The sequence below is a fragment of the Pleurodeles waltl genome, chromosome 1_2 (assembly GCF_031143425.1).
Source record: "Pleurodeles waltl isolate 20211129_DDA chromosome 1_2, aPleWal1.hap1.20221129, whole genome shotgun sequence".
Lineage (NCBI taxonomy): Eukaryota > Metazoa > Chordata > Amphibia > Caudata > Salamandridae > Pleurodeles > Pleurodeles waltl.
In genome coordinates, this window is record NC_090437.1 from 681,082,659 (window position 1) to 681,109,513 (window position 26,855).

A 26,855-nucleotide genomic window follows, 5' to 3' on the forward strand; every position below is an offset into this window, starting at 1 on the left:
GAAACTCTGAGATCTGGTTATGCAGTTGGCACAGTATCAGGAGCGATAGAAGCTTCACAGCTTCAAGGAGTCTTTTCTGCCCAAGTAGCTGAATTTGTTGCTCTTACTAGAGCATCCTGTGCTTCTGAACAGCTTAAAGTGCCCATTTTCACTGATAGCCAGTATGGGTTTGGTGGTGTTCATGATTTCGAACAGTAATGGTCCCAGAGAGGTAATGGTCAGTAATGACCTCTTCTGGATTCCCCTATCCGAAATGGTGACAAGGTTTACCAATTGTTGAAAGCATTACAGTTACCTATAAGAATTACAGTTGTTAAATGTCCAGCCCCACAAAAGTCAGATGATTACTTTTCATTAGGCAACGCCTATGCTGACTAAGTGGCATGTTATTGTGCTCTCCATTTACTGAGTGTCGCTTTGAGGAAGTAAGTGTTAAATTTATTTCTCTACATCGCGTCACTGACGCTGACCAAGAGAAGAGAATAGTGCATTTTAATATCTTGCCAAACCTTTAGAGTGTGACTACAAGTGCACCCCCCCCCCAGGTGGATCTACGATACCGTAACCAGCATACTACTGAGTAGGTCACGCATGTACCAAGTGTGCCATTTTGTGTGCTTTGTTTTTTATGTGTAGTTTGTCTTGTAATGTCCATTATGAGGATTGATTGGTGCTCAGTGCTTGACCATTGATTGTCATGTGTGCCTTTTCACGAGTGGGGTGAAGTTTGCTAATGTGTGGCACCACACCCACAAGCGGTAAAATATGTATAGTGGTACAATAATATGTAGGGCTATGATAACTATATCCCTTTATATCTCCACAGGTATTATTCTAGGACATCACATAAGATTGGTATCATTTGAGGACACCACATTAGATATCTTAGCACTTTATCGCGTAGCATGCATTATTTGTGCTCACACTAATGGTAGTTATATAAGGATTCGAACCAGGGAGTCAACCTTGGTCCTGAAGAGGAGCCTAGGGGTAAGGCTCCAAAACATGCAGACCAGGAAGAAAAGTACATGGCATACCCAACATCCATAGCCCCTTTTTAACTTTAACATCTCCAGGAGATCTATTAAATAATTGGAACCACTAGGTGGCAGGTATTTTTTTTACTTGTTCAAGACCCCACCACTCCTATCCCTTACTTGAATCACATTGATGTGACTGCATCAGTGCTCACTCGTATTTCGCAGGTCGTAGCACGCCAGTTACGTAGCAGAGCGGGAGGAACCCAATGATGAAACATGCCACCAAGGGTTAACCCTGGTGCGTGAGGTTTTTCTAAAAGGAAAATCCTTTTTTCCTCCACCATCCTGTGGGGTTTTCACTTCTGCTCGGCCTTTTGTGTAAGGTATTACCACAGACAGGCTCATATAGGCAGAGATGCAATGATCAGAACATTCAGACAAACATGGTACAACCCCCGATTCGGATTAGTTGCAGAAGCAGTGTGTCACAGATGTGTAACATGTCAACAAATGAATGTAGAGAAATGTACTGTGGTTAACCTGAATCACATAGGTAGATCAGAAGGTCCTTTCAACACAATGCAACTTGATTTCATTGAAAAGCCTGTGTGTAATGAATTGAGATATGTTTTGGTTGTAGGATGTGTCTTTTCGCATTGGGTCGAGGCTTACCCAACTCCCGGGAATGATAGCCTCAGAGTTATAAAGCTGCTTTTGAGGGAATTGATACCTCGATTCAGTTTCCCGACTTCTCTGGAATCAAACCAAGGAACTCATTTCAATAATGAGATCATAAAATTGTTGTGTGTGGCTTTACAAGTTGAGCAAAGATTGCATTGCAGTTACAGACCAGAAGCTTCAGGATTAGTCAAGCAAATTAATGGATTGTTTAAGTCTCGACTGGCAAAAGTGTGTGCATCTACAAAATTGAAATGCCCGGATGCATTGCCTCTTGTCCTGATGAGCATGCCCAACACACCTGACAAAAAGACAGGGTTGTCCCCTCATGAAATCATTATGCGGCGTGCTGTGAGGTTGCCAGCTGTGCCCCCAAATGCACTTGTGAACATTACAGATAACTTAGTGCTGGATTATTGCAAAGGACTAGTCGATGTGGTTCGCTCTTTGTCTCGCCAGGTTGGAGAGGCAACTGCTCAACCACAACTGTGCCATGACCTGAGTCCTGGAAACTGGCTGGTGAAGAAGCATGTAAGTCATGCTTAGAGCCACACTGCAAAGGGCCATTCCAAGTTGTTGTAGTTACCGCAACTGCTGTGAAGTGTGCTGGTCTTGCGAACTGGTTACATGGGAGCCACATACGCAAAGTTCCAAGTTCTCTTGATGATACAGTGTTTGTTCCCTCAAGGGTCGGATACAGTGAGAGAAGGTGTCCAGGATAGTGAAACTGTGAGGACTGGACAAGTGGCTATCGCAGAGTATGCACAGTCTGGTGAAAGTCTGAGCTTGTCAAAAGCAATGGAAGGTACAGGAGGGTTGAGTCAAAAATATTGATATCCCAGCTGTGGCTGAGAAAAGATTCATGGTTGGAGACCAGTGGCCTGTGAAAAGACTGAGTGATAAATTTGCCTCCTGCTATTTCTGAAGGAACTGAAGGATCAGATCAAAGTGACAGTGATATTGAAGGTCGTGCAGCAAGGAGGTCAAAAAGAAAAAAATGCCCAGTCGAAAATACTCAGCTCCTGAATGGACTTACTAAGCAGCTGGTGATTGGGAGAAGGAGATAATTGTTTTTTTGTGCTGACAATTTGAATAAAGCTGAACATTTTGAAACCTGAAATTGTTTTGGGACTGCATTTTGAGATCTCATTGCCACTTGAGGAACAGAAACATTACTTGCTGGAAGTGCTAATCCGTGATTACCAGATGGTTTATTATAAGAGACATTTGAACTTTAAGTAGTGACTTTTGAACATTTGCAAGTAGAGAAAACTCTTGATGAACTTTCTGAAAGATCGAGAACTTGGTAAATAAGTGCAATGATTTTGAGAAGGTAACTTTTTGATTTTTGTTTTTTGCTTTGTTCACATAAAGAAAAGAAAAGATAGTGTAAATTAATTGAAAGTCGCTTTTGCATTTTTGTTATTATTTTTTAATTCAGTGTATTTTTGGTCTGAACAAGGTAAAAGGTGTAAATGCAATTATGTGTGTGTAGGATTAATAACAGTATGTGTGGTTGCGAGCATTTTATTGATAGGTGGATTGAGTCCGCCAGTGAAAGAAGAGGTTGAGAGCACATTCACACAATACTAAGAGATTTAACTGCAGAACGAGATCCCTTAAATGAGGATGAGCGATGGTTGCTCACTGACAGTTCTAAAGGAGATTTGACATCCAAAGTGTATTATAAATTACTGTATGAATATATTGAAACAATGGAAGTAAATGATTGTTATGTTTGTACCCAGATCGCTTCATCCGTTCAGGAAGGAATTACATATTACAGGTTGCCACTAACATATGGAAGTTCTTGCAGTCTGTTACTAACATGGTTGTATGACCAGCAGTATATCCAATACATCTGTTCTAATTATGGCCTAGTGTTTTGTTGTGTGCCTATTAATCAGCACCTGAGTAGTCTTGCTAAAACAAAATATATTGACATTGTTGGAGGTTTCTTTGAACCAACACTGGCTTTTGGAGCCACATTTGCCCACAAGAAAAATGTAATCTGCATTTTTAAGCCGGTAGAAAATGAGTTCATTGGACAAGTAGATGACAGAAGGAAAGCAATGAAAGCCAAGATAGAAAAAAAGAGTAGTTTTACAATATTGGCAAAAGGACCCTGCACATGCTTCAGGTAGTAATAACCAAGGATACTTAGCTTTAGACTGGCAACATGTAGGGAAATTATGTAGTTATAGACCTAATTCAGAGACAGGCACACACTTTGTAGGTACTAGTGAATGTACATGTGTATTTTTGTTTTAGTGTTGTGACTTTTATGTTGAATGGACAAGATCCCTGCCATATCAGGTGCTTATTTGATTTGTGGGAAAAATGCCTGTTACAAACTGCCAAAAGGCTGGTATGGTACATGTAACCTGGGAGTGGAATTTCTGAAAATGTATCATGTGGAGAGTTTTGACAGTCCAGGCTAGAAAGAGAAACCGAATTCCAGATTTAGGAGAGGAGGTAGTGCAGTGAAGATTATAGGAGATATATCTGGTTCCATCATTCCATCAGTTGGAGTAATCTAGAATGATCATATCAAGATCAGGAAATTGTCAACAGTAGTAGATAAGCTTTTTTTTAAACAAATCTGTTTATTGAAGTTTTCAATTATGTACAGTGATGACAATATTTTATCAGTCTGTGTTGCAGGTTACTTCACCTTAAAGTTGCATTACTATATGTGTTCCATAGTTGACATCACTTATCACTGTTTCATGTAGAAGAGGAAGGAAACTATAGTAAAGATGGGGAAAATAAGTAGGGGGAGGTTGTATAAGGGGATGACAGAAGAGGATTGATGTAGTTGGGGAATGCTCTATAGGGATTCTTGGAGTCTCATTTTTGGAGGTTTGGGAAGCAAAAGGGACGTGTGGGGGTCCAGGATGCGCGGCGTAAGAGTCACATGTTCTAATCTTTGAGGAGGGGCAGCAAGCGATGAGGGTGGGGCTTCCCAGGCGAAGTGTCTTATACCCTTATCTTTTTGTGTAAATGTTGTGTCGGTGGTCTAAGGTGGACGTGTGTCGTCTTTTTTCTGTAGTTGGTCCAGGAAAGTGTCCCATATGTCTGCGTTTTTGACCTCAGTCCCGATGTCCTGAAGTGTGCGTAGCACTTGTATTTCTGCATTGGTCCAGTGAGTCAGGTCTTTGGTCCATCTGTGTATGTCTGGGGCACCAGGTGACTTCCATTGTGTTGCAATGAGTCGCTTGAGCGTAATAAAAGCTAAATCCGCGCATCTATGTTTTTGTTTGTCTTTGTTACGCCTGCGGTGTATTCCGAATATACAGGATTCAGGTGTGGGATTCAGCGGCAAGCCCGACCACGTGGCGATCTGTTGTATGGCGTCGTGCCACATTCGGAGTAATGGAGGGCAGTTCCAGGTCATGTGGTAAAAGTCTGCCTCCGTGTTTCCGCACCTTGGGCATTCAGATGTAGCTTGTGGGAACATACATTTTATATGGAGTTGAGTTAAATATGTTTGGTGTAGATAATTGAGTTTGGTATATCTTAAGCGGGCATTGCGTGATATTTCTCGTGTAGTTGTGTGGGCCATGGACCATTCTTGCGCTGTGAGGGGTGTTTGTAAGGACTTGTCCCATCTGGTCTTAGCTTGTGTTTGTACTTCTTCCGGATAGGCCTGTAGTGTGTGGTATATCCAGGAGATGCTTGGTTGCGTACCGGCACCTGTCAATAATTTGTGTAGTGTGGGTGATGTTGGTAGTTCTGCGTTACCGTAGCCCCATGTTTTGTGTAATAGTCCCTTAAGTGCCCCGTGTGTAATGAACCCGCCCGGTCCTAAAGTGTATGTTTCTGCTAGTTTTGTGTAAGAGATAAACTGGTCATCAGCAAACAGGTCGCCGACCAATTGTATGCCTTTTGCAGTCCATGACATAAGGCCCGGTCTGCCGTGTAATTTATCTATCCCTGGTATAGCTAGTAGTGGAATCTTGAGTGAACATAGTGTCGTATGAGCACCCCTCGATACATAGTGATTCCATGTACGATCAGCTACTGTTATCAGAACGTTGCTATGAGGCGAGAGGGGCTCGCGCCCGATGAGCCAACCTAACACATCTGTGGGTCACAGATGCAACCTCACTTTGTGTCCCTCTGGGCTTAGGGGGTCCTGTAGCGAGGTCATGATCCAGTGCAATTGTGCTGCTGCATAGTAGAGTTCGAGTTGTGGTGCACCCATACCCCCTTTCTCTACTGGAAGGCAGATCTTAGTCATGGCTACTCTTCTACGTCCGTTGGCCCATATCAGTTCAGTCAGCAACTTAGTTAATTGTGTGAAAAGTGTTTTTGGCAGTGTGAGTGGTAGTGCAGCGAAGTAGTACAGTAAACGAGGGAGGACGATCATTTTGGCCAAGGCCACTCTGCCCATGGGCGAGAGGGGCAAGGAACAACAAAAGGGTATGGAGCCTTTTATTGATCTGATTGCTCTGTCTAAGTTACCTTCTTTTAAATCAGAGGCGCTGTGATAAATTTGGACACCTAGATATTTAAAGGTTGTGTGTTCCCATTTTAGGTCGTTGTCGATTGTTGTGTTGTCGCGTGGTTCTATGAGTGGTCGCATGGGGAATATGCATGATTTGGCCCAGTTAACACGTAAGCCAGACAAGGCTCCATAAGTATTAAGTAGGTGTAACATGTGTGGTAGGGATTCATTGTAGTTGCGTAGGTATATTAATGCATCGTCTGCATATAAGGAGATGATGCGGAATTCCTCTCCATCTGGGATACCCCATCTTGTTGCTTCGTTACGCAATCTCGCTGCTAGTGGTTCTATTGCTAATGCGAACAATAGTGGTGATAGTGGGCAGCCCTGGCGCGTGCCTCTACCTATGTCATATTTCTCTGAAATGATGGTGCCTGTTTTGACCCGTCCTTTAGGGCTATATAATATGGATATCCAGCGCATGAATCCTGCGCCGAATCCCATTTTTTGTAAGGTTGCCATCCGGAAGGGCCAACCCAACGTATCAAAGGCTTTCTCTACGTCTAGTGAGACCGCCGCGCTGGAGTGATCCAACTCGGAGGTCTCAGTCATTATGCGTAGTAAGTTCCTGATGTTAACGAAGGTATTGCGTCCGGGTATAAAACCGGATTGGTCTGGGTGTATCTAGGTGGTCATCAGTGGTAGGAGGCGGTTTGCCTTTACTTTCCCTAGTATTTTGTAGTCTGAGTTTAATAGCGATAAAGGTCAGTAGGAGCGGACGTCCGGGGGTCACAGCCTTTTTATGTAGGATCGCATTGTGATTCTGTGAGTTCTCCAGTTTCATATGTCTCTTGCAGCATTGTTTGGAATGGCGTGATTGTCTGCAACGTGAAGGTCTGGTAATATTCGATGGGTAGCCCATCTGTCCCTGGGGTTTTATTGTGTGCCAGCTGTTTTAATGCCTGTAGTATCTCCTCCCTTTCTATGGGCTTGTCTAGTTCTGTTAGTTGTTCTGCGTGTAGTCGTGCCAATGGGGTGTTGAGGAAAAACTTTGTCAGTTGTGCTGGTTGTGGGGGGGGGGTTCAGCTTTGTATAGTGTGCTGTAATATTGTTTAAAGGCGTCGTTAATCTCTAGTTGTGTGTTTACTATCGTACCTGTGTCTTGCTTAATGGCATTTATGCGGGTGGCTCTTTGTGTCCTGTTTGCTAGCCATGCCAGCATTCTACTGGAGCGATCGCCTTCAGCGTGCAGGCGTGCTGTATAGTGTCGGTAATCGAATTTTCGCAGGCGGGTCTCAGTTGCCCTCCATTGTTTTTTGAGGCTATTTAATTCGTCGCTGTTGACCTTACCCGAGGCCAGTTCGCATTCCTTATTTTGTATTTTCCCTTCTATATCATGTAGCTCTGTACTCAACTCCCGACGAACCCCTCCTGCCATTGCCATACACATGCCCCTCATAACTACTTTATGTCCGTCCCATTCCGTCGCGCGTGATGCAGTTGTCTTTGCGTTTATTGCGAAGTAGGATTCTATTTCTTCTGCTAGTTTAACTCGGAAAGGGGGATCGCGTAGCAGGTGGGTTGTAGGCGCCATGTGGGAATGCGTGTTGGCTGTTTGCCCCATTTTAGTGTTGCAATTAAGGGGCTATGATCCAATACGGTTTTAGCCATGTATGACGCGCTGTATATCATGTATGTTAACCTAGTTGAGCATAGCAGCAGGTCTTTTCTCGTATGGAGCTGGTGTACCGGTGAATAGAAGGAGTATTCTTTATCTATGGGGTGTAAACATCTCCCTACATCTTGTAATTCCCTCTAACGCATCCAGTTGCTCAGCACTCAAGACAGGTTCCTACACAGGGTGTCTTTTATTGGGGGATGGGATCTGTCCATTGACACTTCTATTACACTATTGAAATCCCCCCCTCCCAAATAGTGAGTGTGGTCGGATCATGCAGGATTTGCGTAGTTGTGGTCCGAAAGAACTATCCTTGACCCGTATTGGGCACGTATATCCCATTTATTGTTAGCTGTCTTCCATCTAGTTCTCCGACCAAGCAGGCGTACCTGCCATTGTTATCTATGTGAACATCTTGGACTGCATATGGAATGCCAGGGGTGATCCATATTAGTACACCTTTTGCGTATGTTGAGGTTTTACTACCGTATACCATGCCCGGCCAAATTTTATCAATTTCGACCAGTTCATGTGCTGTTGCATGTGTCTCTTGTAGTATAGCGATATGTATCTTGTGGCGGTTAAGGTAGGCATGTATTCTGCGCCTTTTGGTGGTGTTGGCTAAGCCCCTGACGTTCTAGGTTACTATGTTATATGATGTCATTATGCTTGAAATTCATGGTGTGGTGAGTTGCCCACCCTAAGAGTGAGCTCTTCGCGCCCAGTCTTCCCACTGTCCCGCCCCAAGTCCTCCCGCCTCTCCCGCGTAGAAGAGTGTAGAGCATCTTGTGAAAAGAGGGAGGGAAGAAGGTATTATACAACTAGCATTGATTAGTCTAACTGTGAGCTGCAAGGCACAACTGGTGCAACTGTATACATTGGTTCCTTCAGGGTCCATTCGGGAACCCAACTGGGTTGGGGGTTGTTGATGTGTAGTCCGAGATAGCTCCTGCGTTCTGGCCCGTTCGGATATGGCCATTTCCCGTCTTGGACTCTATGCTGTGCCTTTTAGGGTCTTTATTCTCATATTGCAGTGAGTTTTATATTGATGTGCCCCCTATTTGTGTTCCTTAGGGGTCTGTGATTGAAGTTGTCCCAACGTCATTGTCTTTCGGGAAGACTGGTCTTGTGCTGCGTTTGTTGTGCTGTTGCATTAGCGCAAGCACATGAGTTTGTGTGGTGGAAGTCCTCGCATGTTATTTTAGAGATCATCTGCCGAACGTGGGGTGAACATTGGGCCGGAGGTTAGCGGCGACGTGGATAAGCGGAGTCCGAGTTGTTGGTGTCTTGATTGGGTTGTGGTTGTATACACAAGAATCTGTTCACTACTTTTAAGGCTTGAGCTTGTTCATCCGCTGCTTGCGACTTAGTTGGGTATGATTCAGTTCTGGGCTTTGATCTTTTCTTTCGGCGTGACTGTCGAGTCAACCATTCCTTTTGTTCTTAAGTTTCTGTTGTAGGGTCTGCTAGTCCTTTCGCGTGTATCCAGGTCCATGCGTCTTCTGACGTTGGGAATATGTGAGATCTTTCACCATCTACCACTCGTACTCTAGCCAGGTACATTAGGGAATATGAGTAGTTTTTGTCCCGTAGTACTTGCTTTGCTGAGTGGAAGGTGGCACGCTTATGCCTTACTTCGGCTGTGTAGTCTGGATAAGCTGTGATTTTTTCATTTTCAATGTCTATTGGGCCAGATGTGCGGAAGCCCTTTAGTACCTGGTCTCTGTCCTGGTAGTTTAAGAATCTCGCTATTAGTGGGCATGGAGGGGCACCAGGGCGAGGAGGGCCTCCCGGTATTCGATGTGAACGTTACACTAGTAGGAGTGGAGAGGTCTCTTGTGTGAATATGGTTTCTTTGAGCCAACGTTAGGAATGATTCCGCGTTTGGAAGTTCGATCTTCTCAGGGAACCCTAGGAATCTCACATTATTGCGGCGTGAGCGGCCTTCTGCTTCATCAGCACGCTTGTGCAGCCGTAGTATTTCAGATTCCTGGTGTTGGAGTCGAAGTTTCATTTCTGCGATGTCAGGTTGTGTCGTTTCGAGGGTTGTTTCAGCTGTAGTGACCCTATCTGCTAGCTTCCGATGTTCCATTCGAAGGATATTGACTTCTGCCACCACTGTGTCTATTTTGCCCTCTAGTGATGTTCTGGTGTCGAGTATTGCTTGCAGTACTTTCTCCATTTGTGTGGAGTGGGCGGCTAGTGTCACTTTGTGTAAAGCGTTTGAGTGGAGTTCTGTGTCCATTTCTAGTGATGGGACTGTGGGTCTGGCTTCAAGTTGGGCCCTTTGGGGTTTCGGTTTCACCATAATTATATCAGTTTTAGGCTCGTTGTGCATTAATTTTGGACTCAAGTTAATGCTTTGCTTTGTGTTTTGTATACACTGCGGGTTTATCGCGGGTCGTCGAGTGATCGAATCAATGCGATGCAAGTGTCTCGATTTATATGAGCCCTGGGCGCGCCGGCTCTCGTAGGTTTTGCTTTTGGCTGGGTGTCCTCAAAGAGTTCTCCGAAGGAGGGGGTCCGCCCAGGATCATCAGCTGTGTGGTATAGTGCGGGCAGGCGCAGGGGGGAGAGAGCACTCAAGCTGCACCACTATATTAGGCTGAATCGGGCTATGGCCTCCACCTGGGCTTCTGTCGTGTGTTCTCTTTAGGGTTCTCTTTTAGGGGCCCCCAGGCTGGGCTTATGTCCGTGATTCCTCGTGTCGCGGCACGTGCCTTCTCGACCCGTGCTCCTTGGGAAGGCTCACCGCGCCCCCCGAATCTCGTGGGGGGGGGGCCTCACTGTAGGTGGGCCCCTGTGCGATTTTAAGAAAAGGTTTTTTTTTTTCCCCTTTTATTTAGTTTTTTCCGCCCTTTTATGTTGTTTTTTTTTTCCCTTTTTCCCCTGTGTCCTGACCTTGTGCCTTATTTGCACTTAGGAGTGCCCGCCGTTGCACTCGCCCAATTCAGGGCCCTTTAGCGCCGCTGAATCCGGCAGAACACCTCCGCATCCCTGTCGTTTTCTGCGCCGTCAGGCCGGCCCTCAGCCCGGCACCCACGTCGTCCGTCCTCCCGTGGCGCTCCGGCTGTCTGCTCAGGTCCGATGACCTGCCTCGGCACCCCGCCGGGTGTCTGCAGCGCAGCCCGCAGCAGGAGCCCGACACCTCGTCAGCTCCTTGCTCCGGGTGTCTTTCGGTCTCGACCGCCGTCTGCTCCGATGCCGGCGGTCGGGTTGTGTTTGTGCTGGACAGGGCCTGGGCGCGGGCCCCACTCTGTCACTAGCTCGATCTCAGCCTGGCTTGAGTCTATGGTGACACGGGTCGTCGTTGGCCGGTCCGCACTGTGCTGCAGTTCACGCCGCTCTCAGCTCTTCTTAATTCGGGTCAGTTTGTCTGGGAATCAGGCATTTTACAGGATCTTTTCTTGGGCCGTGAGCGGAGCTCTCCTGAGCGTCCTCTCACGTCGCCATCTTAGACACGCCCCCCCACAGTAGTAGATAAGCTAACTACTAATTATGCTGGAGCTATCCTTTAATGGATAAGGAGATGGTTGCTGTGAGATCAATGGTTTTGCACAATCGTCTTGCATTAGACATCTTACTCGTGAAGACGGCAGAGTCTGTAAAGTTTTACATGTGCAACATTGTTATACTTACATACCTGACAGTAGCAAGGTGATAAGGAGATTTACCTCTAGCAGCACAAATCTGAAAAATTACCTCAAAGAACTGACAGCCACTGGTGTATGGAACGCAATAGGTAATGGGTTTTCAACCACTGGAAAGTGGTTTGGAAACTTGGAAAAGAGAGTAGTAGGAATGATCTTGAGACCTGTTTTGGTTGTGGCTTTGTGTGCCTTAGTTGCACTGGGATCGTACAAACTATACACATTGTGGAAAGAGAAACAAGCTAAGAGTAGATACAGTACTGAAGAGATAGAAATGGAGAAGACGAGAAGGGTTTATTTTTGTAATCTCAAGAAAATGGAGAATTACAGCAGACCTAGCCTAAAAAAGACATCAATCTTTTGAGCTGTCTCATTGAAAAGAGAGTGGCCTTTTGTGACGGCAGAGATTTCTGTCAGAGGAGGGACTATTGGAGCGTAAATTTAGTAGTGCTTTAGTGACCAAGACATCAGCAGAAGGTGACAGTATCACTCTCAATTGTGCCTACTGGATTTAACAATGTGCTAATAAGATTTAAATAATGCCAAAGTGTATTGTAGACTCTAGACTAATTGCTAGTATTAAAATGAATTTGGTTTTCTAATGCTTATTGTGTGATTTATGAATTTAAAGAAATGTGTGCATAAAATAAATGCACTTCTCTCTTATAGCTAATGTGATGCATTAAAGTTTTACAATTTATATTAAAATGTTTTACTTATTCTGATAGTACATTATTACTGCTGGAGTTACAAGCTGCATATTATGTGTGTTTTATTAGCAAGTATTTTAATTCATCTTATATTTCTTGTGTTAGCATGACTAGTCCTGCAGAACTTGTATTTGCAGTCATGTAAAAGTGATGAAGTATTGTTCTTTCTAATGTGAAATGTTTCCCTAGGTTCCTTTCCCGTGAGTAGCAATAGGTTATTTGTTCAGGTGCACAGTGACTTCTAGTTTAGTAACCTTGAAGAAGGAGCATCCAGGCCTGTGGACATAACGGGAAATAAGTTGTTCCAACTAACATGCGGGTTCCCATGGGACTGAGACAAGTCCATTGTACTCCCTTGGAAGAAATTGGATTGTTGCAAGTGAAAGTAAATTGTTACAGAATTGTTTGGATTCACTTGGAAAGAGGAAACGATCTCAAGCTGGACATGGGAAATTAAGGGACCGTTGCTACCTGGCACTTTATTAACTTCACTATTGGATGATTCCCCTTTTGCATGATGTGAGGCCACTGAACTGACAAATCAGAGCCATTTGTGTGTTTTTAATTAGGGATGAACTTCGTAGGATTCAAGTCATTCTCTCCTCGACTCTCAAGACCCCTTGCCCCCCTAGCTCTCCCTTTGCGCCTTCCCTGATAACATGCCTGACTGGACTTTGCTCCTATCTAGATGCTTTGGTGATGAAAAGTCCTTGATCGCTGTCTCTTTGAGAGGTATATCTCCCTGCTAATTGCCATTTCCCTTGACATGTCCTTCTTTTTCTAGAATAGAAGATAGCATGCTGACACTCACCTATTTTTATTTTTCTAGTTAGTATTCTATAGCCCTAGTTATATTCTTTCTTAATTATTGTTGGGCTCGTTTATATTTTGCCAGCATGTGTTTGTCCCCACACATGTATTTTTCTTATTTAGTTAGCTGTAGGGTCAACCTGTGTTCAGCCCAAAATTTGCATACTCTGCTTAACTGAACTTGACTAATTTGAAACTATTTGACCAGAGATATGTTTCTGTGTTTCATATTATTTCCTTAATAATTATTATTTTACTTCTTGAATGCTTAATTGTGTTAATGCTAATTGAATTACATTTGTTTCGCCACTTTGGGCAGCCGGTGATGTTGATATTTCTCTGTCATCTGATTTTGCTCACAATCGTCTTGACATTAGCTTTGTGGTTATAAAATAAAGCTTTGAAACTTTTCATTGATTGGAGTTTTCCTTCCCTAGCCAAATTGGTCATGGTGTCTAAATTGTTTGGGTGGTGTTAATGTAAATTTGTGTATGGTGCACCACACTCTTTCCAGGTCAAAAGGTCCCTCGACCTCAGTAAAGGTTTGATTCTTGTGAAGGGTGAAAAACAAGCTTGCATATGCTTCAGCACTCATTTGCACAGTGGTTTGAACAAAGCAATTCAGTGTTGAATATTTGAAACTGTTAGTCATTTGCATCAAAATTTTATTTTTTTAAACATTGAAGGAACATCTGTTGTGAATATTCTGGATGGTTTGAAGGCATAGCTAATGTACTTTTTTTCCACTTAGGCATAACTGACCAGGGATTGTACAGAGTGGTGGGAGTCAGCTCCAAGGTCCAGAGACTCCTCGGTTTGTTGATAGGTACGTTTTTGTTCATCACAGTAGTTCATGCTTTACTTTGCCTAGGTTGATGTGTACTTAAGTATTGTTTATTTGTTGATCTAGCCAAAGGGTTTAATTTGCTGATTAGTAAAACTAGAAGCGTCTGCCTGCTCAAATTTTCCAACTTTTGATGTGGGAAGTGTCGGGTTTTATCTCCTCCTGGTCCATGCTTTTCAAATTCAAAAATTGATATTAGTGTGCCTTTCCTGTTTATAAGTGACATCATAAGAGTGTGCTGTAGCGTTGTTAGGTGGCATAAGAGGGAACGCATGTGAGTATTTTTATTTTCTTTAAATTAAGAATGAAACTAGTGATCCATTTTGAATGAGTAAATGAAATACAGAACATGAATAAAATGCATTGATATCTACTTGCACCTGACAGTGCCATTCTTTGTCTCCTCTCGGTGGTGTACCAAAGGCCCCCGCAGCAGGGGGAAGGGGCGAGCTCCAGCCCCCCCAGCACAGTACACTGAGCAGGGGCGGCAGGCCTCTGACATGGGTCCAGGTGGGAGGCAGCCCCCTCCAGGTACTTTACAGGGGGGCCCCATCAAGATCCGTTACGCTGCTCTCGCCGCTGCACGTCTCTCACAACATTATCTACTGAGCCCAGCCTTGGCATCGTAGGTGCCCTGTTCCGATAGCCTGCAGCCAGCACGGCATCACTCGGTCAGACAAGAGTCCCGGCGTGAGTTAAATCTCCCTCCTGCACAGTGTTTACAAACCTGCCGCTTGACAGCAGACGCCTGCCTTTCTCGGATTCATTGGTATTCCGGGGAGCGAGTCTGCTGTTTGCACCAGGCCGGTCTCCAGAACCAGGCATGCACCATCTGTGCTCATAACACAGTGTTCTTTGGCAGGGCTAGGGTAAAAGCAAACCAGAATGGGAACGCATTTCATTATCCCAGACATCTTGTGATTGACAAACAGGGTTCGCGTCTTACCGTACAGCCCTGTCCGTTCAGGGCCACTTTGGTTACTTCAGGTGTGACGAATCTCGTCTTGACCCCGTTGATTTGACTTTTGTGTAGCAGTTCCTTAGGCCGTATCCAACCAGTTGTTCCGTCAGTATAAAAATCTATAAGTGGGAACTAATGATGTGCAAAACTATGCAACATATCATGTGAGTTTTGCAATGAGGGGAATTAAACTACAGTAACGTTTAGCAATAAACCACAGTAATGTTTGTGAACAAGGAACAATTGTATTACTATAAAGGTCGCCATAGTAATGGTTAAAGGTCATGGCCGTACCTTCAATTTTGGGATTTTGAAATGTGAGGTCACATCAGTTCACTCTTACCTCCACGGGTCACCCCATCGAGCAAGGTGCTGTAATTGATTTTCCTGCTGCCCTTCCTAGGATGGCAGCCCAGGGCAAGGAGCCCCGGCTGCTCTCGAACAGCACAGCGCTAACCCGAAGTAGCTAAAAAACCTAGGATTTGCCAGACCTACACAGGAGAATGTAATATATGTCTTAATGTTTTATTTTTTTATTTAGTTATTTTTGTTATATAGACGTCTTACCATATGGGCTGGTTTCTGAGGGGTCTGCAAAGTCTAACGATGCGAATAGAAGACGTGCACTTACGTTCTAGAGCAAATAAGTCAGAGCTGTGGGTAGTGAGTTCCTGACTGGCTAGGTTTGTTGAAGAGCTGTGCCTATTTGTCCACCCTGTGTATTTACATATTTTAACTTCGGGGGGGGGGGGGGGGGGAGGTATTTTACAGTAGTTGTTGTTTAATATTAGGACTACTTTGGGCTACTTTTTAAACACGAATTTCGCATCTTTAGAAGCCATCTTTCAAGCATCTTTAGAAACTGCTTGGAGCGACACGTTGATAAGCGCTGGAGATCAGAATTCTGGTTCCCAGACTTGGCTGTCTTTCCTTAGACAACTACCCAGTTTTTTTTCCTATCAAAAAGGTGACTATTGTGCAGGGCATTAAGTGGCATGAAAAAAGTGGGGAGTCTCTCAAAGGGGCGTGGCTGATGCAATTAAGGGCGTGGTTAAAACTATGTAAGCTACAAATCTGTGCTTAGCATAGTGTGCCACCCCACTGGTATTTTGCTGTTTCTTTTTGTAATTGCACCCAGATATGTAATATAACTAGTAACAATACACCTACAAGAAGCCAGGACTATTGGCTTTGTCAATGGTTGTTAGTTGCTGTAGGAAAGTACTATCTTGCCTGGCATGTTACCCCCATATTTCACTGTATATATGTTGTTTTAGTCTATGTGTCACTGGGACCCTGCCAGGCAGGGCCCCAGTGCTCATAAGTATGTGCCCTGTATGTGTTCCCTGTGTGATGCCTAACTGTCTCACTGAGGCGCTGCTAACCAGAACCTCAGTGGTTATGCGCTCTCTGCTTTCCAAATTTGTCACTAACAGGCTAGTGACTAAATTTACCAATTCACATTGGCATACTGGTACACCCATATAATTCCCTAGTATATGGTACTGAGGTACCCAGGGTATTGGGGTTCCAGGAGATCCCTATGGGCTGCAGCATTTCTTTTGCCACCCATAGGGAGCTCTGACAATTCTTACACAGGCCTGCCAGTGCAGCCTGAGTGAAATAACGTCCACGTTATTTCACAGCCATTTACCACTGCACTTAAGTAACTTATAAGTCACCTATATGTCTAACCTTCACCTGGTGAAGGTTGGGTGCAAAGTTACTTAGTGTGTGGGCACCCTGGCACTAGCCAAGGTGCCCCCACATCGTTCAGGTCAAATTCCCCGAACTTTGTGAGTGCAGGGACACCATTACACGCATGCACTATACATAGGTCACTATCTATGTATAGCGTCACAATGGTTACTCCGAACATGGCCATGTAACATGTCTAAGATCATGGAATTGTCCCCCCAATACCATTCTGGTATTGGGGGGACAATTCCATGATCCCCGGGTCTCTAGCACAGTACCCACGTACCGCCAAACTGCCTTTCCGGGGTCTCCACTGCAGCTGCTGCCAACCCCTCAGACAGGTTTCTGCCCTCCTGGGGTCCAGGCAGCCCTGGCCCAGGAAGGCAGAACAAAGGATTTCCTCTGAGAGAGGGAAATAGGTGTGAAGGCTGGGGAGGAGTAGCCTCCCCCAGCCTCTGGAAATGCTTTGATGGGCACAGATGGTGCCCATCTCTGCATAAGCCAGTCTACACCGGTTTAGGGATCCCCCAGCCCTGCTCTGGCATGAAACTGTACAAAGGAAAGGGGAGTGACCACTCCCCTGACCTGCACCTCCCAGGGGAGGTGCCCAGAGCTCCTCCAGTGTGTCCCAGACCTCTGCCATCTTGGAAACAGAGGTGTTGGGGGCACACTGGACTGCAATGAGTGGCCAGTGCCAGTAGGTGACGTCAGAGGCTCCTTCTGATAGGCTCTTACCTCTCTTGGTAGCCAATCCTCCTTTTCTGGCTATTTAGGGTCTCTGCTTTGGGGAATTCTTCAGATAACGAATGCAAGAGCTCATCAGAGTTCCTCTGCATCTCCCTCTTCACCTTCTACCAAAGGATTGACCGCTGACTGCTCAGGACGCCTGCAAAACCGCAACAAAGTAGCAAGACGACTACCAGCAACATTGTAGCGCCTCATCCTGCCGGCTTTCTCGACTGTTTCCAGGTGGTGCATGCTCTGGGGGTAGCCTGCCTTCACCCTGCACCAGAAACTCTGAAGAAATCTCCTGTGGGTCGACGGAATCTTCCCCTTGATAACGCAGGCACCAAAAGACTGCAACACTGGTCCTCTGGGTCCCCTCTCATCCTGACGAGCGTGGTCCCTGGAACTCAGCAACTCTGTCCAAGTGACTCCCACAGTCTAGTGACTCTTCAGTCCAAGTTTGGTGGAGGTAAGTCCTTGCCTCCCCACGCTAGACTGCATTGCTGAGTACTGCGTGATTTGCAGCTGCTCTGGCTCCTGTGCACTCTTCCAGGATTTCCTTCATGCACAGCCAAGCTTGGGTCCCCAACACTCCTTCCTGCAGTACACAACCTTCTGAGTTGTCCTCCGGCGTCGTGGGACTCCCTTTTGGGACTTCGCGTGGACTCCGGTTCACTTTCCTTCCAAGTGCCTGTTCAGGTACTTTTGCATGTGCTGCCTGCTTCTGTGAGGGCTCCCTGAGTTGCTGGGCACCCCCTCTGTCTCCTCCTCCAAGTGGCGACATGCTGGTCCCTCCTGGGCCACAGCAGCACCCAAAAACCTCTACTGTGACCCTTGCAGCTAGCAAGGCTTGTTTGCGGTCTTTCTGCATGGGAACACCTCTGCAAGCTTCATCGCGACGTGGGACATCCGTCTTCCAAAGGAGAAGTCCCTAGCTCTCTTCTTTCTTGCAGAACTCCAAGCTTCTTCCATCCAGTGGCAGCTTCCTTGCACCCTCAGCTGGCATTTCCTGGGCTCCTGCCCACTCTCGACACTGTCGCGACTATTGGATTTGGTCCCCTTGTCTTACAGGTACTCAGGTCCGGAAATCCACTGTTGTTGCATTGCTGGTGTTTGTTCTTCCTGCAGAATCCCCCTATCACGACTTCTGTGCTTTCTGGGGGTAGTAGGTGCACTTTACACCTTTTCAGGGTCTTGGGGTGGGCTATTTTTCTAACCCTCACTGTTTTCTTACAGTCCCAGCGACCCTCTACAAGCTCACATAGGTCTGGGGTCCATTCGTTTTTCGCATTCCACTTTTGGAGTATATGGTTTGTGTTGCCCCTATGCCTATGTGCTCCTATTGCAATCTACTGTAATTCTACACTGTTTGCATTACTTTTCTTGCTATTACTTACCTAATTTTGGTTTGTGTACATATATCTTGTGTATATGACTTATCCTCATACTGAGGGTACGCACTGATATACTTTTGGCATATTGTCATAAAAATAAAGTACCTTTATTTTTTGTAATTCTGTGTATTGTGTTTTCTTGTGATATTGTGCATATGACACCAGTGGTATAGTAGGAGCTTTACATGTCTCCTAGTTCAGCCTAAGCTTCTTTGCCATAGCTACCTTACATCAGTCTAAGCTGCTAGAAACACATTTTCTACACTAATAAGGGATAACTGGACCTGGCACAGGGTGTAAGTACCTCTGGTACCCACTACAAGCCAGGCCAGCCTCCTACATATGTTGTGCAGCGGCGGGATAAGTACTTGTAACTACTTACCACTTTGTCATTGTGTACTTTTCATAAGAGAATAATATACAAAACAGTTCAGTGTATGTACACCTAACCAAAAAGTTTTGCTTTTCTCCTCTTAAACTCTTTACAAAGTTTTGAAAAGTTTCTCTAAACTTCTAAAAGTTTTCTAAAAGTCAGAAAAAGTTTTTTCTCTGTTCTTTAAAAAGTTCTGAAACTTTTTCTTCCTTCTCACTATCTCTAAACCTTTTGCTGTCATGTCTGTAGTAAAGTCAGCTCCTAAAATGGTCAATACAACTTATGACAATTTGAATTACAAGAGCCTAAGGAGTCTCTGCTTAGACAGATGCTTAGTGATAGGAAAGAACCCTACAAAAGAGTTTCTATTTAACATGCTTATTGTGAATGATGAGTCCCAAGCAGGCACATCAAATGAGAGGTTAATAGAAGGTTCCCATTCTGACTCAGGGGATCTCCTGGAGGGAGGTGGGGAGGGCTCTGAACCGGATCTGCCCCCTAGCAGGACCCCCAGTAATGTTGGTAGTAATGGAGGTTCCCATCACAGTAGGGAAGTCTTTATTCCTAGAGGCCAAGTTGCTAGGGTCCAGTCAGTTAGGGACAGATCCCCCTCTGTTGTTTCAAACTTGTCTTCTGTGTCCAAGCATTCCCAACCCACCCACCCTGAGGATAACTTGTTAGAAAGGGAACTCAAAAAGTTTAGGGTTGAAGAGACCAGACTGAAGCTTAAACAGCAACAGCTGGCCTTAGATAGGGAATCCCTAGACCTGGAGAAGGAAAGACAGAAGTTAGGGTTTGGACCCTATGGTGGCAGCAGCAGTATTCCTGATAGTAATCCTGTTAGAGAGCTTGATTCCAGGAATCTGCACAAGATAGTCCCCCCTCACAAGGAGGGTGATGACATCAACAAGTGGTTTGCTGCACTTGAGAGGGCCTGTATGGTACAGGGGGTCCCTCAAAGGAAGTGGGCTGCTATATTGTGTCTATCCTTCACTGGAAAGGGTAGGGATAGGCTCCTTACTGTTAGAGAAAGTGGAGCTAACAATTTTGCAGTTTTGAAGGATGCACTCTTGGATGGATTTGGCTTAACCACTGAACAATACAGGATTAAGTTCAGAGACACCAGAAAAGAGTCCTCACAAGACTGGACAGACTTTGTAGACTGTTCAGTGAAGGCCTTGGAGGGGTGGTTACATGGCAGTAAAGTATCTGACTATGAAAGCCTGTATAATCTTATTCTGAGAGAGCATATTCTGAATAACTGTGTGTCTGACTTGTTACACCAATATCTAGTGGACTCAGATCTGACCTCTCCCCAAGAATTGGGAAAGAAGGCAGACAAATGGGTCAGAACAAGAGTGAACAGAAAAGTTCATACAGGGGGTGACAAGGATGGCAAGAAGAAGGATGGTAAGTCTTCTGACAAGGGTGGGGACAAAAGTAAAACTGAGTCTTCATCAGGCCCACAAAAATCCTCTGGTGGGGGTGGTTTCCAAATCCTCTTCCAATAATCAACCTAAAAAGCCTTGGTGTTATTTGTATAAGTCAAAGGCCATTGGACAACTGATGCCAGTTGTCCAAAGAAAAACACCAAACCTCCCACTACCACAATCCCTGCTGCAAATTCTAGTGCCCCTAGTAATAGCAGTGGTGGTGGGAGCAAACCTACAAATAGCCAATCTCACTGTTGGTAATGTAGTTGGGGTTGGTCTTGTTAGGGAGAACACAGAGGCTGTGTTAGTCTCTGAAGGTGCCATTGAGTTGGCCACCTTGGTTGCTTTTCCCCTTAATATGGATAAGTACAAGCAACTTCCCCTAATAAATGTTGTTGAGGTTCAGGCCTACAGGGACACAGGTGCCAGTGTTACCATGGGAATAGAGAAACTGGTCCACCCTGAACAACACCTACTTGGTCAGCAGTACCAAGTGACAGATGCTCATAACAACACTCTTAGCCACCCCATGGCTGCTGTGAATCTCAACTGGGGGGGGGGGAGGGGGGGGGGTGTTTACTGGTCCAAAGAAAGTTGTGGATGCTTCAGATGTACAGGTAGACTGTCTACTAGGAAATTATTTAGAGACATCAGCTTGGGCAGAAGTGGAGTTGGAGGCTCATGCAGCAATGCTGGGCATTCCTGGGCATATTTTTGCTTTGACAAGGGCTCAGGCCAAAAAGCAAAAAGGACAGAGTAACTTGGATCCTGGAACAATGGACCAAGTGCTCCCTAAAGCTAGGGGTAGCAAGGGTAAATCCCTACCCACTATCCCTCCCTCTACAGATGATTCTCCTTCTGAGGAAAAAGAATTTCCTCCCTGTGCGGAACCTTCACCAGATGAGCTGGCAGCAGACACCGCTGAGCTTTAGGGTGGAGGGGGGCCTGCCAGGGAAGAGCTGAATGTGGCACAGCAAACCTGTCCCACATTAGAGGGTCTCAGACAGCAAGCTGTGAAACAGCAATATGGGAATTTCAGTGACTCACATAGAGTTTACTGGGAGGACAACCTCTTGTACACCGAGGCAAGGGACCCAAAACCTGGAGCAGCCAGGAGATTGGTCATTCCCCTGCAGTACAGAGAGTTCCTCCTAACTCTTGCACATGACATTCCTTTGGCTGGGCATTTGGGCAAGATCAAAACATGGGAAAGGCTTGTCCCCCTGTTTCACTGGCCTAGGATGTCAGAGGACACTAAAGATTTTTGCAAGTCTTGTGTGACCTGCCAAGCCAGTGGCAAGACTGGTGGCACTCCAAAGGCTCCCCTTATTCCACTACCTGTGGTTGGGGTGCCCTTTGAAAGGGTAGGGGTTGACATAGTTGGCCCCCTTGACCCTCCTACTGCTTCAGACAATAGGTTTTTCTTGGTGGTTGTGGACCATGCCACAAGATATCCTGAAGCAATTCCTTTAAGGACCACTACAGCTCCTACAGTGGGAAAGGCCCTCCTGGGAATCTTTTCCAGGGTGGGTTTCCCTAAAGAGGTTGTATCAGACAGGGGTAGCAACTTCATGTCTGCATACTTGAAAGCAATGTGGAAGGAGTGTGGTATTACCTACAAGTTCACCACTCCTTATCATCCACAGACTAATGGACTGGTAGAGAGGTTTAATAAAACTCTCAAAGGTATGATAATGGGACGCCCTGAAAACTCAGGAGGAGATGGGATGTCCTGTTACCTTGTCTCCTTTTTGCTTACAGGGAGGTACCCCAGAAAGGAGTGGGCTTCAGCCCCTTTGAACTCCTCTTTGGACAGCCTGTAAGAGGTCCACTGACACTTGTGAAGGAGGGTTGGGAACAACCTTTAAAAGCTCCCAAACAGGACATAGTGGACTATGTACTTGGCCTAAGATCCAGAATGGCCGAGTACATGAAAAAGGCCAGTAAAAACCTTCAGGCCAGCCAAGAGCTCCAGAAGCAATGGCATGACCAGAAGGCTGTTCTGATTCAATACCAACCAGGACAGAAGGTGTGGGTATTGGAGCCTGTGGCCCCAAGAGCACTCCAGGACAAATGGAGTGGACCCCATCTAATTGTTGAAAAGAAGGGTGAGGTTACCTATCTGGTAGGCCTGGGCACTGCCAGGAGTCCCCTTAGGGTGATTCATGTCAACCGCCTAAAACCCTACTATGACAGGGCTGATCTCACCCTGCTCATGGCAACAGATGAGGGACAGGAAAAAGAGAGTGACCCTCTCCCTGATCTCTTTTCCACCACTGAAAATGATGCTTTAGTGGAGGGAGTAGTTTTGGCAGATTATCTGACTGCAGAACAGAAAGACAACTGCATAAATCTCCTTGGACAATTTTCTGAACTCTTTTCAATTGTGCCAGGTACCACATCCTGGTGTCAACACACAATTGATACTGGAGACAGCTTGCCTGCCAAAAGTAAAATCTATAGGCAGCCTGACCATGTCAGGGACTGCATAAAACAACAGGTGCAGAAAATACTTGATCTAGGAGTGGTTGAACCTTCTGAAAGCCCATGGGCGAGTCCTGTGGTGCTTGTACCAAAGCCTCACTCAAAAGATGAAAAAGGGGAGATGAGGTTTTGTGTAGACTACAGAGGTCTCAATCAGGTAACAAAAACTGATGCTCACCCTATACCCAGGGCAGATGAGCTCATAGATACACTGGCATCTGCCAAGTATCTTAGCACCTTTGATTTGACTGCAGGGTACTGGCAGATCAAATTGGCTGAGGATGCTAAACCCAAAACTGCATTTTCAACTATAGGAGGGCACTACCAATTTACAGTGATGCCCTTTGTGTTGTAAAATGCAGCTGCCACTTTTCAGAGGTTTGTGAACACAGTCCTGCAAGGGTTGGAGGCTTTTAGTGCAGCATATGTAGATGACATTGCTGTCTTTAGCTCCACCTGGGATGAGCACCTGGTCCACCTTTGGAAAGTTTTGAAGGCCCTGCAAAAGGCAGGCCTCACTATCAAGGCCTCAAAGTGCCAGATAGGGCAGGGAAAGGTGGTTTATCTGGGACACCTGGTAGGTGGAGAACAGATTGCACCACTTCAGGGAAAAATCCAGACAATCATGGATTGGGTTCCCCCTGCAACTCAGACCCAGGTGAGAGCCTTCTTAGGCCTCACACGGTATTACAGGAGATTCATTAAAAACTATGGCTCCATAGAAGCCCCTCTTAATGATCTCACTAGTAAGAAGATGCCTAAAAAGGTATTGTGGACAGCTAGCTGTCAGAAAGCTTTTGAGGAGCTCAGACAGGGCATGTGCTCTGCACCTGTCCTAAAAAGGCCATACCTGTTTGGCACTCACTTTATTGTTCAGACAGACCACAAACCTCTACTTTGGCTAAAACAAATGAGAGGTGAAAACCCTAAATTGTTGAGGTGGTCAATATCTCTACAGGGAATGGACTATACAGTGGATCATAGACCTGGGAGTACCCACTCCAATGCAGATGTACTCTCCAGATATTTCCATTTAGACAATGAAGACTCATCAGGTCATGGCTAGTCTTATTGTCCTTCGTTTGGGGGGGGGGGGGGGGTTGTGTAGGAAAGTACCATCTTGCCGGGCATGTTACCCCCATATTTCACTGTATATATGTTGTTTTAGTCTATGTGTCACTGGGACCCTGCCAGGCAGGGCCCCAGTGCTCATAAGTATGTGCCCTGTATGTGTTCCCTGTGTGATGCCTAACTGTCTCACTTAGGCTCTGCTAACCAGAACCTCAGTGGTTATGCTCTCTCTGCTTTCCAAATTTGTCACTAACAGGCTAGTGACTAAATTTACCAATTCACATTGGCATACTGGTACACCCATATAATTCCCTAGTATATGGTACTGAGGTACCCAGGGTATTGGGGTTCCAGGAGATCCCTATGGGCTGCAGCATTTCTTTTGCCACCCATAGGGAGCTCTGACAATTCTTACACAGGTCTGCCAGTGCAGCCTGCGTGAAATAACATCCACGTTATTTCACAGCCATTTACCACTGCACTTAAGTAACTTATAAGTCACCTATATGTCTAACCTTCACCTGGTGAAGGTTGGGTGCAAAGTTACTTAGTGTGTGGGCACCCTGGCACTAGCCAAGGTGCCCACACATCGTTCAGGGCAAATTCCCCGGACTTTGTGAGTGCGGGGACACCATTACACGCGTGCAATATACATAGGTCACTACCTATGTATAGCGACACAATGGTAATGCCGAACATGTCTAAGATCATGGAATTGTCACCCCAATACCATTCTGGTATTGGGGTGACAATTCCATGATCCCCCTGGTCTCTAGCACAGTACCCGGGTACTGCCAAACTGCCTTTCTGAGGTCTCCACTGCAGCTGCTGCTGCTGCCAACCCCTCAGACAGGTTTCTACCCTCCTGGGGTCCAGGCAGCCTTGGCCCAGGAAGGCAGAACAAAGGATTTCCTCTGAGAGAGGGTGTTACACCCTCTCCCTTTGGAAATAGGTGTGAAGGCTGGGGAGGAGTAGCCTCCCCCAGCCTCTGGAAATGCTTTGATGGGCACAGATGGTGCCCATCTCTGCATAAGCCATAAGCCTGCGGTTCAGGGATCCCCCAGCCCTGCTCTGGCGCAAAACTGTACAAAGGAAAGGGGAGTGACCACTCCCCTGACCAGTACCTCCCAGGGGAGGTGCCCAGAGCTCCTCCAGTGTGTCCCAGACCTCTGTCATCTTGGAAACAAAGGTATTGGGGGCACACTGGACTGCACTGAGTGGCCAGTGCCAGCAGGTGACGTCAGAGGCTCCTTCTGATAGGCTCTTACCTCTCTTGGTAGCCAATCCTCCTTCCTAGGTAGCCAAACCTACTTTTCTGGCTATTTAGGGTCTCTGCTTTGGGGAATTCTTCAGATAAGGAATGCAAGAGCTCATCAGAGTTCCTCTGCATCTCCCTCTTCACCTTCTACCAAAGTATCGACGGCTGACTGCTCAGGACGCCTGCAAAACCGCAACAAAGTAGCAAGACGACTACCAGCAACATTGTAGCACCTCATCCTGCCGGCTTTCTCAACTGTTTCCAGGTGGTGCATGCTCTGGGGGTAGCCTGCCTTCACCCTGTAGCAGAAGCTCCGAAGAAGTCTCCCGTGGGTCGAAGGAATCTTCCCCCTGCTACCGCAGGCACCAAAAGACTGCAACACTGGTCCTCTGGCTCCCCTCTCATCCTGACGAGCGTGGTCCCTGGAACTCATCAACTCTGTCCAAGTGACTCCCACAGCCCAGTGGCTCTTCAGTCCAAGTTTGGTGGAGGTAAGTCCTTGCCTCTCCACGCTAGACTGCATTGCTGGGTACCACGTGATTTGCAGCTGCTCCGGCTCCTGTGCACTCTTCCAGGATTTCCTTCATGCACAGTCAAGCCTGGGTCCCCGACACTCCTTCCTGCAGTGCACAACCTTCTGAGTTGTCCTTCGGTGTCGTGGGACTCCCTTTTGTGATTTCGCGTGGACTCCGGTTCACTTTCCTTCCAAGTGCCTGTTGAGGTACTTTTGCATGTGCTGCCTGCTTCTGTGAGGGCTCCCTGAGTTGCTGGGTGCCCCCTCTGTCTCCTCCTCCAAGTGTCCACATTCTGGTCCCTCCTGGGCCACAGCAGCACCCAAAAACCTCTACCGTGACCCTTGCAGCTAGCAAGGCTTGTTTGCAGTCTTTCTGCATGGGAACACCTCTGCAAGCTTCATCGCGACGTGGGACATCCGTCTTCCAAAGGAGAAGTCCCTAGCTCTCTTCTTTCTTGCAGAACTCCAAGCTTCTTCCATCCAGTGGCAGCTTCCTTGCACCCTCAGCTGGCATTTCCTGGGCTCCTGCCCAATCTCGACACTGTCGTGACCATTGGACCTGGTCCCCTTGTCTTACAGGTACCCAGGTCCGGAAATCCACTGTTGTTGCATTGCTGGTGTTTGTTCTTCCTGCAGAATCCCCCTATCACGACTTCTGTGCTCTCTGGGGGAAGTAGGTGCACTTTACACCTACCTTTCAGGGTCTTGGGGTGGGCTATTTTTCTAACCCTCACTGTTTTCTTACAGTCCCAGCGACCCTCCTCAAGCTCACATAGGTCTGGGGTCCATTTGTGGTTCGCATTCCACTTTTGGAGTATATGGTTTGTGTTGCCCCTCTACCTATGTGCTCCTATTGCAATCTACTGTAATTCTACACTGTTTGCATTACTTTTCTGGCTATTACTTACCTAATTTTGGTTTGTGTACATATATCTTGTGTATATAACTTATCCTCATACTGAGGGTACTCACTGATATACATTTGGCATATTGTCATAAAAATAAAGTACCTTTTATTTTTAGTAATTCTGTGTATTGTGTTTTCTTGTGATATTGTGCATATGACACCAGTGGTATAGTAGGAGCTTTACATGTCTCCTAGTTCAGCCTAAGCTGCTTTGCCATAACTACCTTCTATCAGTC

General features: G+C 46.1%; 1 protein-coding gene across 3 annotated transcripts in view; it reads left to right on the forward strand.

Moving 5' to 3' along the window:
* The window catches only part of ARHGAP10 (Rho GTPase activating protein 10), an 849,665-nt gene that overhangs the window by 460,641 nt on the left and 362,169 nt on the right, over positions 1 to 26,855 (forward strand). For all 3 annotated transcript variants that reach the window (XM_069242631.1, XM_069242629.1, XM_069242630.1), the window contains exon 14: positions 13,708 to 13,782. In XM_069242631.1, coding sequence (XP_069098732.1) covers positions 13,708 to 13,782 — 75 coding nt within the window. The remainder of the gene's footprint in view (positions 1 to 13,707; positions 13,783 to 26,855) is intronic.